Source organism: Anabrus simplex, chromosome 2, assembly GCF_040414725.1.
Source record: "Anabrus simplex isolate iqAnaSimp1 chromosome 2, ASM4041472v1, whole genome shotgun sequence".
Classification (NCBI taxonomy): Eukaryota; Metazoa; Arthropoda; class Insecta; order Orthoptera; family Tettigoniidae; genus Anabrus; species Anabrus simplex.
In genome coordinates, this window is record NC_090266.1 from 645,616,900 (window position 1) to 645,631,167 (window position 14,268).

General features: G+C 38.8%; 1 protein-coding gene across 2 annotated transcripts in view; it reads right to left on the reverse strand.

Annotated features, from left to right (window-relative positions):
• The window catches only part of LOC136862989 (uncharacterized), a 199,891-nt gene that overhangs the window by 29,894 nt on the left and 155,729 nt on the right, over positions 1–14,268 (reverse strand). For both annotated transcript variants that reach the window (XM_067139293.2, XM_067139294.2), the window contains exons 4-5: positions 13,888–14,030; positions 3,323–3,443 (exon numbers count right to left, since the gene is read on the reverse strand). In XM_067139293.2, coding sequence (XP_066995394.2) covers positions 3,323–3,443; positions 13,888–14,030 — 264 coding nt within the window. The remainder of the gene's footprint in view (positions 1–3,322; positions 3,444–13,887; positions 14,031–14,268) is intronic.

The following is a 14,268-nucleotide window of genomic DNA, read 5'->3' on the forward strand; positions in this document are numbered from 1 at the left end:
CTTACACAGACAGTTATTGAGACAAATACGTCTGTAACTTCCTGCATACATAGGATCTTTGTCAGGCCTGAGGAGAGAAATTACTGTTCTCTCTCGCCACTGAGATGGAAACTCACCCTCTATTCAGTTTTGGTTGAACACTCCAAGGAGATATAAGAGGCTATCCTCACCTAGGTGTTTTAACATCTGGTTATGAACATTATCTGGTCTGGGAGCCGTGTCCTTGCAAAGCGCCAAGGCACTGCGAGTTCCCACTCCGTAAAGGGCACATTATAGTCCTCTGAAGCTTGAGTGACAAAACTAAGATGATGATGTTCTGCTCCCCGTTTCATATCCAGGAAACCAGGGTGGCAATTCCTGGAACCAGACACATCAGCGAAATGCCTTGCTATATGGTTAGCAACCATGGGTGGATCAGTGCCAATACTGCCTGCAGTACTGAGGATGATCCTTGCACGTCTGAAATGCGTCTAAGTTTAGTCCACACTAGAGATGATGGTATATTTGATATCATGGGCGACACATCTCTCTCCCATGGAGCTTTCTTAGTCTGTCGTATAAGAACTTGCAAATTAGCACGATGTTTTTTAAATGTTACTAAGTTTGCCACAGTATGTTACCTACGATAGCGTTTATAAGCGCAACGTTGTTCTTTTATATTTGCTGAAAATTCTTTGTTCCACCAAGGAACGAGTTTTCATCGAGAAGTCCCAGAAACAGATGGAATGGACTCTTCAGCAGCACCAAGAATAACTTGTGTGATGCAAGTTATATCATCATCTACACTCCAGCTATTCACATCATAAAAGACAGCTTGTGATGTGAAATTTGGCCAATCAGCACATTTAAGAATCCATCAGGGAGGAGTCTTGATGGATTTCTGTTTCAACAAAGTAAGAATAATTGGGAAATGTTCACTCTCACAGAGGTCATCTTGCACATTCCACTGAAGCAGGAGAGCAAGCGCATGGCTGCAGAGACTAACATCAGTGTGGGAGAACATACCGTGTGCTACACTGAAATATGTTTGTTTCCCTATATTCAAAATGCATAAATCCAGTGTTCCTATTAACTGTTCCAACTCCCTCCCTTTGGGGCTAGACATTTCAGAGCCCCATAAAGGGTGCTGGGTATTAAAATTACCAATAGAGTTGGTCTTTAACATCAATTACATCATTGATATTAAGGGGCTGGCCTGGTGGAAAATAAACATTGCAAACTGTAGTTATCAAAAGGTAGAGAAGGGTCCACCTATTCAATACTATTAGCTTAATATAGTGCCCTATATAATTGGTACTATTATATGTGGGGTTGAAACTAGCACCAATTATATAGGACACTATATTAAGCTAAACTGTAGTTATGACAAGCAACGAAACACGTACTGCTACTGCCTTCAGCTGGATCATTAATGGAACCCTTCGCTGTAGATGTCAGAACAAGTGAAAATACCAATGCCACCAGAAGTTCAGTTGGCATAATCCCATTTCATTGAGTATAGTCTAAAATTTATCTGGACCGCTTGATGACCTAGTCTGAGATTAGTTTCTCACCATGAACTGACTGATAAGCTGGCACAGTTCAGTAAGATGCTTGTCATAACCATTACAGTGCCATAGTATGGACTACTAGAATAAGTACTAGGTTTTAAGGGGCGAGATGTCTTCTAGCCTACACTAATATCTCCATCTGAAGATGGAGATAGATGCTCATCCGGTGACAAGTTCAGGGACCCCTGTAGCCAAACCCAGCTGCCAAGGCAATACCCACCTGGTCACAGCAGGTATTGCCTGGGGTCCGATGTTAGATGCTGCTTAACATGGGCTGACTGAGGCAATGAGCAGCACTAGGACTCCCTTTCTGAAATCACCTGCAACAGCGTGTACACCATAGCGTATACAGAGTAATAAGTATAGATTCTTCCTCTTCTTCTTTTCCTACCGTTTTTTCCCCACATCTTTGGGGTCGCAAGTGCGAACTGCGTCGCACATGTGGCTGTCGCCCTGTTTTATGGCCGGATGCCTTTCCTGATGCCAACCCTATATGGAGGGATGTAACCAATACTGTGTGTTTCTGTGGTGGTTGGTAGTGTGGTATGTTGTCTGAATATGAAGAGGAGAGTGTTGAGACGGACAAAAAACCCAGTCCCCAAGCCAGAAGAATCAGAAGCGATTAAAAGTAGTAAGTATCGATTAAAAATTTTAAAATAGTTAATAACAATATTTCTTGGCATTCGGCTGTGCGGTGACCTGCGTTGTCAGGCGGATACTACTGCTGAGTACATGACACTTCCTCCCAACTGGACTCTTGGGATTACCGTCGGGCTTTCGAGCGTAACTGCACACATAAAAAGCTCATCCCTAAGTACCATGCAAATAAAAATTTTGAATCTACAACTAAACCTCAAAAAGAATAAAAAAATAAAGAAGGGACTGATGGCCACATGACCCTTTTATTCGCCTTCGATGACAGGCAAGGATTACCCATGGATGTATTCAGGCCTTCCCATCTGCAGGGGTTACAACACATGGTACCAAAGACACAATCCATTTTTGCACCTAGGTTGCCCCTTTCAGTCGTCTCTTAAACAGGCAGGGGATGCCGTGGGTGTATTCTTCATCTGCGTCCTCCACTCACAGGGGTGTAACAGTATGATGCAGAGCCACAGTCACTTTATTAAATAATTTACAAAATTGTACTATGATAATACTGTACTGTAGTTATAATTTAGCTTCTAAAGTGGTGGTTGGAGACACGTGAGCATGTTAGAGTTTATTTATTCTTCTGCAGCTTTCCCACACATCCTGGTAGGGTAATAGGTGCAAACTGTGTTGCATATGTGAACTTGATCCTGTTTTATAGCCAGAAGCCCTTCCTCGTGTTTCTGTGGTTGTTGGTAGTGTAGTGTAGTATAGTATAGTGTACATGTTTCAAGAGGAATGTGAAGGGACAAGGAAATAACCAGATGCAATTAAAATCCCCAACCCGGCCAAGAATTGAATCTGGGACACCCTGAACCGAAAGTCTCGGCACTGATCGTTCAGCCAAGGAGCCATACAGCATTTTAGAGGTAATGTTGTATACCTATAAATTAATGTTGTTAGTTAAGAATAATTTTACATCCCACTAACTACTTTTACAGTTTTTGAAGAAATGTTGTTAGAAATATTGTATCATGATGAATCAAAATAGGCCTAGTGTCTTTTTACAAAGCATAGAAATGTTAAACACCGTCAAAAATTACTTTATTTCATAGCATTAAGTGTAGTATCTGCGGATCCTCTGTGAAGGAATTTTAAATAGGCACTTTGATATTTCTTACCAACAAAGACTGCTCTGGTCAACATCCCCTAGCACTTGCTCCACAAGCTGTTGATAAGTACGTGTACACAGGCCATCTCTTGTTATCGTGGACTGTATGCATGGTGCATGCTGCAGGTACTCTAAGGAAAGGAATAGGAAATACTTTAGTACTGACACCCATTGTAATTTTTTATGCTTTACAGGCACAATATATTTGGAAAAAACACACTGCTGTGAAGAGTCATAACTGAATTTAAACAAATCATAAATAAAAAGATAGGAACATCAAAAGGAACACATAATAGAGTAAACACAATACCTTCCTTCTCCTATGATAAGGTTTAAGATATAATTACAGTGTTATCTTATCATATTTCCCTGTAAAACCATCACTATCACCAGAGAAGACTAGAAATTTGGAGCATGGAGTCTTATGGCTTATCAAATAGTGTTTTACATTACGAGGGTGGATCAATAAATAAATTTACAGGACTTTTTTTGTAAATACACACAACTCTTGCATACCGGTACATCTATAAAACCTAGTATTGAGTTGGTACATATTCTTCTTCTTACAGTTTGTCATTATATCCAAGTATCAATCGGTCGATAGATCAGTCAGTCAATCAATCAATCAATGATCTGCATTCAGGGTTATCGCCCAGGTGGCAGATTCTATATCAAATGTTTACCTAGCTTATACGATATCAAAGAACTTGGAAATTTAACAAACATTTCCCTTGATAATGTATTCCAATCCCTTACTCCTCATCCTATAAATGAATATTTGCCACAATTTTTTCCCTTGAATTCAAATTTCAAATTCTTCTTCTTTCTTCGATTTTGGCCATCTAAGAACCACGGAAAGTAACTCTGTGCATTCATCTTAATCCTTCTTTTCTTGACTTACAATAGTTCTTCATCCTTTCACTTTGCTGTTTCCTCCTCTCTTGTGTCCAGATGTTATTATTACCTTTCCTCTTTTCCTTCTCCTGGAAACCCTTGAAATCTTGTGTGATGCTTGTTGTTTAAAAGGGCCTAACATCTAGGTCATTGGCCCTAAATTTTGTGTCATACTCCTGAAATTTTTTCTGTCTTGTATTACATAGTCTGTTATTCCAATCTCTGTCATATCTTTTTTTACTCCTTAGATCCACTGGTTGCTATTCTTTCTCTTATACACACGGTTAAACACTAGTTTTGTCAAACTACTGTTATCCATGTGACCAAAAAATTGAATTCTCCTCTTCCTGATCGTGTCTAACAGCCTTTAATTTTCTTCATCCATGTATAGATCTTTATTCCTCTTATGTCTGAACTCTCCTTCCTTCTTTTTCAATGGTCCCAAAATTTTCCTCAATATTTTCCTTTCTTTTTTCTCTATCCTTCTATTTCACCAGCTTTCCTAGAGAACATGCATTCTGTCGCATACAGACCCTCTGGTTTGATGAATGTATTGTAGTGTTTGATTTTAGTTTTCCTTGAGAGATTCTTCTTATTATTGGTATCTTTTGTGAGGTGGTACGCTAGCTCCAGTTTTCTTGCTCTTGATCTGTTTGCTTCCTTATTGAGTCCATTAACCTGAATTATTTCACTTAGGTATTTAAATTTATTAACCATGTTAAATTTCCTGTACTCTGTTTTTAGCACTGTGAGTGAATCCTTAATATGACATGAATTTAGTCTTCTCAAAAGATATCTTAAGTCCAACTTTTCTCGATATTTCTTTCAGAAGGTTGATTTGCTCTAAGGCAGTCTCTATACTTCCAGAGAGGATTGCTACGTCATCAGCAAAGGCCAAACATTTTACACCAACCCCTTTGTGCTTTGAACCAAATCTTATCCCGTGATGGAGCCCCCTTTCTTTAAGTCTTTCTTCTCATACTCTTATTACCTTTTCCAGGACGATACTGAAAAGAATCGGGGAAAGCCCATCTCCCTGCCTGACACTGGTTTTAATTTCAAATTCATCTGAGATCTCTCCCATAAATTTCACTCTGGACTTTGTTTCAGTCAGAGTTTGGCTAATTATATCGATTGATTTTGTGTCAACACCAAATTTCTTAAAATGTTCAGTAGCGAAATTCTGTCTACTGAATCGTATGCTTTTCGGAACTCCACAAAAACTATGTTATAGTTTGTAACCCTGTCTCGTATTATAGTCTTCAGGTTTAGAATCTGTTCTGCACACGATCTGTCTTTTCTGAATTCACTTTGGTATTCTCCAATTTGTTTATCTATTATTGGTTCAATTCTATTATGAAGAGCTTTTGGCAGTATTTTATATGTAACTGCTACTAGAGAAATTCCTCTGTAATTGTTCACATCTGTTTTGTCACCATTCTTATATAATGGGTGTATCAGTCTGTTCTTCCAATCATCAGGTATTTTCTCTGTTCGCCATACTTCTTGTGTTATGTTTGTCAGTTCCTGTCTTGCTTGACTGCCTGTTTCTTTCCACAGTTCTGTAACAATCAAATCTTCCCCTGCAGTCTTATTGTTTTTCAGACTTCGTATTATGTCATATATTTCTTTCTCGTCTGGTGGGTCCAAGGGTTTAGCTTTTGTTCGTGGTTGACTAAATTCTAATTTTTCTTCAGGTTCTTCAGTTCAGTAGTTTTTCAAAATAATGTGCCAAAATTTCACAATTGTCCTTGTTGTTTAGTCCAATTTTTCCATTTCTGTCTTTAAAACCAAGACAGGGTGGTTGAAAATTTGTTGTTTCCTCTTTGAATAATTTGTAAACATTTCTAGTATATGTTTTGTTACTTTCATAGATATGTCTCTGTCTTACCCTTGGCTTTGACAATATGAAAGTGACTGAGGTATGAGCGATGCTAGTAATGCCAATCCTTATGCAGCTAGTACCTGCTATGAATGGTGTGAAAATGTTGCTCGTAGGGTCGGTTGGTGTATGCATTTCAGTGGGCTTGGCAGACTGATATATAATAGCAACTTTGGCTCGGTGATGAAAGCAACGGGAAACTACCTCACTCCTCATTTCCCTAGTACGCCTCTTCAGTGATGCCTAGGCCATCTATGACAGCTGATGGCAGAGCTGTTGAGGATACCACCAGCGGAATCACTGACGGACTGAACATACATACATACATGTTTAGTGAAATCTTCTTCAATTTTCATGAGCCGACTTCTTTCATATTTTCTCTTCTCATTTCTTATAGTTTTAGAAGTTTGTTTCCGCACTGTCTTGAAAGTCTGAAAATTCCCACCAGTTTGAGAGGAGTGCCACCTTCTCCAGGCTGTCAGTCTCTTTTATTTATGGCCTCTTCACATTCTTCATTCCACCAGCTATGCTTCTTTTCCATCTTCAGAGGGCATAATTCCTGTGCAGCCTTAGTTAAATTGTTCTCAGATCCTCCCAATTTTTTGCACTGTCCTGTTTCTGGTTAACTTCAGAGTTGTTTTTTAACATTTCAACATCAAATTTAGTTCTTCTGTTTGTTCTCATGTTTTGTCTATTTTGAGGGATGAATCTCATTTTTATGGTCGTGAAGTAATGATCACTCTCATTGTTGGCTCCTTTTGACATTTTGGACGTGGTCAATTTGCAATTCCGCAAGGTGTGGGTTTGGAGACCACCAGGTTTTTTTTGTTTTCTACTCGACTTTTTAAAGTAGGTAGACATTAGTTTGAGATTAAAAGCCTTGCATAGCTCTACAAGCCTTATTCCATTTATATTTGTTCTTTTGTATGCCAGGAACTCTCCTACAATCTTCTTATAAATATTTTCACTCCCAGCTCGTGCATTGAAGTCTCCAAGTAACACTTTGATATGATCTGCAGGAATTTTGTGGATTTCGTTTTCCAAGAGTTCCCAGTACTCTTCCACTCTGTCAGGATTTTTCCTGTTATCATCTTTTATTGGAGCATGACCATTAATTAATGTACAATTTTTATTTCCACATCTTATGGTTAAGAGAGACAGTCTTTCAGAGGGTGAATAGAAGTTTTGGTCTGATTCCACTATGCTCTTGTGTACTATGAAAGCAGTTCCTAGGTGGGGAACGTTCTTCATTATTCTCTTCCCTGGTTTTCCTTTGTATGTTCTGTAATTTTCTGAGTCTAACATATTACTGTCTGTATATCTGGTTTCCTGAAGAGCAAGTATTAAGATTTTCTGGTCGTCTAGATTTTGATTCGTTCTTTAAGTTTTCCAACTTTCAGAAGTTTATTAAAATTTAGCGTACCAAAGAAGTATTTTCATTTTGGTTTCAGTTTGCTGTTAGTTGATGGGTCGGCAGTAGAAGCCTCCGACTCCTTCTTGCATGCTGTTCTGGGCTCTCCAGAATCCTTAGGCCCAGTTGCACGGCATACTGCCTTGGTGGATGGACGTTTCCGATTACCACCTGGAGTAGTTATTCCGTAAGTTTGCATCATACATACCTTAATTGACTTTCTTGGGGAATGGTTTGTTGACCGCTCCAAGATTAAAACTATGGTTGTGTGTCGTTGAGTTTATTTCTCAGCCGCACCTCACGTGGTGTATAGACGCTGATGACAACACCACTCGTTGTGAGAACAGACATGTGTGGATTTAAGTTTTAAAGGTATTTCTTCCACCTCCTTTGCCGTTGGGAATTGTTGTCATTCTTCCTGCCCAAAGCCGTTGGCTCCCTTAGGGTGTCAGGTTATTTTCCCCCGCCCAACACTCAGCGTTAAGTTGCTGGCAATATGGTCTACTCCATTACCGTAGCAGGGTATCCCGGCCAGAATGAAAAACTTCATCTTCATTTTATGACCTTTCCTACTTATAAAAGCTCCGCTCAAGCTTATTCATCTACTAATTCATTCCATGCCATCTCTCCACTGACAGCTTGAAACATACCACATGTCGGGTACCTACTCTAATTCTCTGAATTCTATTTTCTAGAAATATGAAAACCCATTCAGTCACTCTTTAGTCTAGTCCAATTGCACTCAGTTTTGCCAATAGTCTCCCATGATCCACCCTACCAAATGCCTTAGACAGCTCAATCGCGATAGAGTCCATTTGACCTCCTGAATCCAAGATATCTGCTATATCTTGTTGAAATCCTACAAGTTGAGCTTCAGTGGAATAACCTTTCTGAAATCCGAACTGCCTTCCATCAAACCAGTTATTAATTTTGCAAATATGTCTAATATAATCTGAAAAAGTGCTTTACCAAAGCTTACATGCAATACATGTCAAACTGACTGGCATGTAATTTTCAGCTTTATGTCTATCACCCTTTCCTTTATACACAGGCGCTTAATATAGCAACTCTCCATTCATTTGGAATAGCTCCTTCATGCAAACTTCTTGTACCTTATTGTAAATATCATTGTTATCGTAGGTAAATTTTAATACTTCTCTAGTATTAGTCACCTCCTCTATCTGGACATTATCCTTGTAACCAACAATCTTTATATATTGCTGACTGAATATTTCTGCCTTTTGAAGATCCTCACATACACACTCCCCTTGTTCATAAATGATTCCTGGAATGTCATTTTTGGAACCTGTTTCAGATCAAACCAAAACCAATCACTACTGATCTGCATTTAGGGCAGTCTCCCAAGTGGCAGATTCCCTACCTGTTCTTTTCCTGGCCTTTTCTTAAATGATAGCAAAGAAATTGGAAATTTATTGGACATCTCCCTTCGTAAGTTATTCCAATCCCTAACTTCCCTTCCTATAAACCAATATTTGCCCCAATTTGCCCTCTTGAATTCCAAATTTATCTTAATATCGTGATCTTTCATACTTTTAAAGACACCACTCAAAATGTTTTGTCTACTGATGTCATTCCACGCCATCTCTCCATTGACAGCTTGGAACATACCACTTAATAATACCAGTATAGTTGGTCCGTTATTAGACATTATAAATTTTCCAGCTGACTCACTCCTGGTTCCCAGCATTTCGCCCCAGTGTGCTAAGTGGGCTAATCAGTTGGGTAGGGTTGAGGCTCTAGTCATGGGGGATTCCATCGTTAGACACGTGGGGAAAGTGTGTGGAGGAAAGGGAACCAGGGTAGAATGTTATCCAGGAATTAGGTTGAGGCAAATGTTGAGGAAAGTAGAAGAGAGGGAGGAGGGGAAGGAGAAGGTAGTGTTTCACGTAGGTACCAACAACGTAAGGCAAGCTGATATAAGTACCAACATAGTTGGGGATGTGTGGGATCTGGTAAATGCAGCACGAGTGAAGTTTAAGAACGCGGAGATTGTTATTAGTGGAATACTGTGTAGGAGGGATACTGACTGGAGGGTGATTGGGGATTTAAATGAGACTATGGAGTGGGTATGTGGGAAACTGGGAGTGAAATTTCTAAGATCCTAATGGGTGGGTAGGAGATGGGGATCTGCGCGCAGATGGCCTTCACTTAAACCGCAGTGGTACGTATAAGTTAGGAAATTTGTTTGGAAGGGTAATAGGGAGGTACATTCAGGGAAACGGGGTGGCCTAGGGAGCGGTGATAAGGGAACAGGGAACTGGAAATCAAGTACGGATGACATAAAATTGTTGTTGTTGAACTGTAGAAGTATTGTAAAGAAAGGAATAGAATTGAGTAATTTAATAGATATATATTTACCAGATATTGTAATAGGAGTTGAATCATGGCTGAGAAATGATATAATGGATGCAGAAATTTTCTCACAAGACTGGAGTGTGTATCGTAGAGATAGGATAGGAATGGTGGGAAGGGGAGTATTCATTCTGGTGAAAGAAGAATTTGTAAGCTACGATAAAGTTAAAATTAAAGATAAGACACATGAAATTCTAGGTGTACAGACCGGGAAAGGGTAGCACTGACACGGATTCAGAATTATTTGATAAGATAATCAGCTATGTAGGAAACGACATGGAAAGAAATGTGATTGTAGTGGTAGATCAGAATTTACCAGATGTCAATTGGGAAGGAAATGCGAACGACAGGAAGCATAACCAACAAATTGCAAATAAGTTAAAATGGGAAGGACAGTTGAATCAGAAAGTGATGGAACCAACCATAGGGAATAATATCCTGGATGTGGTGCTGATAAAACCAGATGAGCTCTATAGAGAAACTGAAGTAATAGATGGTATTAGTGATCATGAAGCTGTTTTTGTCGTAGTTAAAAATAAATGTGATAGAAAGGAAGGTCTTAAAAGTAGGACTATTAGGCAGTACCATATGGCTGATAAAGTAGGCATGAGGCAGTTTCTAAAAAGTAACTATGATCGGTGGAAAACAGTAAATAAAAATATAAACAGACTCTGGGATGGGTTTAAAGAAATTGTTGAGGAATGCGAAAACAGGTTTGTACCTTTAAGGGAGATAAGGAATGGTAAAGACCCACCTTATTATAATACAGAAATAAAGAGACTAAGAAGGAGGTGCAGACTGGAAAGAAATAGAGTTAGAAATGGCTGTGGAAGTAAAGAGAAATTGAAGGAACTTACTAGAAAAATGAATGTAGCAAAGAAGGCAGCTAAGGATAACATGATGGCAAGCATAATTGGCAGTCATACAAATTTTAGTGAAAAATGGAAGGGTATGTATAGGTATTTTAAGTCAGAAACAGGTTCCAAGACGGACATTCCAGGAATAATTAATGAACAAGGGGACTGTGTATGTGAAGATTTTCAAAAGGCAGAAGTATTCAGTCAGCAGTATGTAAAGATTGTTGGTTACAAGGATAATGTCCAGATAGAGGAGAAGACTAAGGCTAAAGACGTATTAAAATTTACATATGATAACAATGACATTTACAATAAGATACAAAAGTTGAAAACTTGAAAAGGGACTGGAATTGATAAGATTTCTGGGGATATACTAAAGACAATGGGTTGGGATATAGTACCATATCTGAAGTACTTATTTGATTATTGTTTGGTCGGAGGAGATATACCAGATGAATGGAGAGTTGCTATAGTAGCCCCTGTGTATAAAGGAAAGGGTGATAAACATAAAGCTGAAAATTCTAGGCCAGTAAGTTTGACATGCATTGTATGTAAGCAATGGGAAGGCATTCTTTCTGATTATATTAGACATGATTTTGAAATTAACAACTGGTTCGATAGAAGGCAGTTCGGTTTTATTGAAATGTTATTCCACTGAAGCTCAACTTGTAGGATTCCAGCAAGATATAGCAGATATCTTGGATTCAGGAGGTCAAATGGACTGTATCGCGATTGACCTGTAAAAGCATTTGATAGGGTGAATATTGGGAGACAACTGGCAAAAATGAGTGCAATTGGACTAGACAAAAGAGTGACTGAATGGGTTGCTATATTTCTAGAAAATAGATCTCAGAGAATTAGAATAGGTGAAGCTTTATCTGACCCTGTAATAATTAAGAGGGGAATTCCTCAAGGCAGTATTATCAGTCCTTTATGTTTTCTTATATGATATATAAAGGATATGAGTAAAGGAGTGGAATCAGAGGTAAGGCTTTTTGCGGATGATGTTATTCTTTATAGAGTAATAAATAAGTTAGAAGATTGTGAGCAACTGCAACGTGACCTCGAAAATGTTGTGAGATGGACAGCAGGCAATGGTATGTTGATAAACGGGGTTAAAAGTCAGGTTGTGAGTTTTACAAATAGGAAAGTCCTCTCAGTTTTAATTACTGCATTGATGGGGTGAAAGTTCCTTTCGGGGATCATTGTAAGTATCTAGGGGTTAATATAAGGAAAAATCTTCATTGGGGTATTCACATAAATGGGATTGTAAATAAAGGGTACATATCTCTGCACATGGTTATGAGGATGTTTAGGGGTTGTAGTAAGGAGCTGGAAAAAATCCAAAGGAAAGCAGCTCGATTTGTTCTGGGTGATTTCCGACAAAAGAGTAACGTTACAAAAATATTGCAAAGTTTCTTTTCAACCTGCATCTCCTTCTTAGTCTCTATTTCTCTGTTATAATATAGTGGATCTTTACCATTCCGTACCACCTTTAAAGGTAGAAACCTATTTTCACATTCCTCAACAATTGCTTTAAACCCATCCCAGAGTCTGTTTACATTTTGATTTACCGTTTTCCACTGATCATATTTAATTTTTTAAAACTCACTCATGCCTGTTTTATCAGCCATATGGTACTGCCTAATAGTCCTAATTTTAATATCTTCCTTTATTTCACATTTATTTTGAACTACCACAAAAACAGCTTTGTGATCAATGATACCATCTATTATTTCGGTTTCTCTATAGAGCTCATCTGGTTTTACCAGCACCACATCCACAATATTCTTCCCTCTAGTTGGTTCCATCACTTTCTGAATCAGATGTCCTTGCCATATTAACTTATTTGCCATTTGTTGGTCATGCTTCCTGTCGTTCACATCACCTTCCCAATTGACGTTTGGTAAAATGAGATCACACGCTACACTCACGTTCCTTTCCTTATCATTTCCCACATAGCTGATTATCTTATCAAATAATTCTGAATCAGCGTCAGCGCTACCCTTTCTCGTTCTGTACACTCCAATAACATCAAATTGCCTATTATCTTTAGAGATGAGCCTTACACCTAGAGTTTCATGTTTGTCATCTTTAACTTTTTCGTAGCTTGCAAATTCTTCTTTCACCAGAATGAATATTCGCCCTCCTACCATTCCTATCCTACCTCTACGATACACACTCCAGTTCCGTGAGAAAATTTCTGCTTCCCTTATTTCATTTCTCAGCCATGTTTCAACTCCTATTACAATATCTGGTAAGTATATATCCATTAAATTACATAATTCTCTTCCTTTCTTTACAATACTTCTACAGTTCAGCACTAACATTTTTATGGCATCCCTACTTGACTCCCTGTTCCCTTTTTCTTCTTAGTTGCTTTACGTTGCACCAGATAGGTCTTATGGCGACGATGGGAGAGGAAAGGACTAGGAGTTGGAAGGAAGCGACCGTGGCCTTAATTATGGTGCAGCCCCAGCATTTGCCTGGTGTGAAAATGGGAAACCACGGAAAACCACCTTCAGGGCTGCCGACATTGGGGTTCGAACCCACTATCTCCCGGATGCAAGCTCACAGCTGCGCGGCCCTAACCGCACGGCCAACTCGCCCAGTCTGTTCCCTTATCACCGCTCCCTAGGCCACCCCATTTCCCTGAATTTACCTCCCTATAACCCTTCTAAACAAATTTTCTAACTTATACGTACCACTGCTGTTTAAGTTAAGGCCATCTGAGCGCAGATCCCTATCTCCTACTCACCCATTAGGATCTAGAAAGCTCACTCCCAGATTCTCACATACCCATTCTATAGTCTCATTTACATCCCCAATCGCCTTCCAGGCAGTATCCCTCCTACAGAGTATTCCACTGATAACGTTCTCCTCTTCCTTAAACTTCACCCGTGCTGCGTATACCAGATCCCACGCATCCGCATCTATGTTGGTGCTTATACATACTTGCCTTACGTTGTTGGTACCAATGCAAAACACTATCACTTTCTCCTTTCCCTTCTCCTACTTTCTTCAACATCTGCCTCACTTCAACATCATTCTTGAAAAGCACACTGATAAATTTCAAGTTAAACTGGTATGGATACCAAGCTATGAAAATGAACCTAATTCTCTAGAAATATTGCTCATAAAATTAAAGCATTTGATACCTAGCTGATATTGTGTCTCAGTACACATTTGATGGACCAAGTCTACAGGACTTTCTACAGCTTTTATGAAATCTTGTTGTTGTGTTTCTGTGAAACAGCGACTGGTATATGTTTTCACACACTGCACAAACTGTCTCCATCTCCTAGAACAGAGAGTTTTACATGTATTAAATGGTTAAGACTGGGGTCCAGAAGTTGATGATCTAATAAATGAAGAAAAATCAATGCAAATACACACCACATTTCAAAAATAAGCACTATTAATTTAACATGCCTATTTTCATCATTCAATGTCCTCTAAAGTTTCTACTTTGAAATAAGAGAAAATACTATCACACAGGCTTAAAATTACATAATTTTTATACTGAAATATAAATGTAG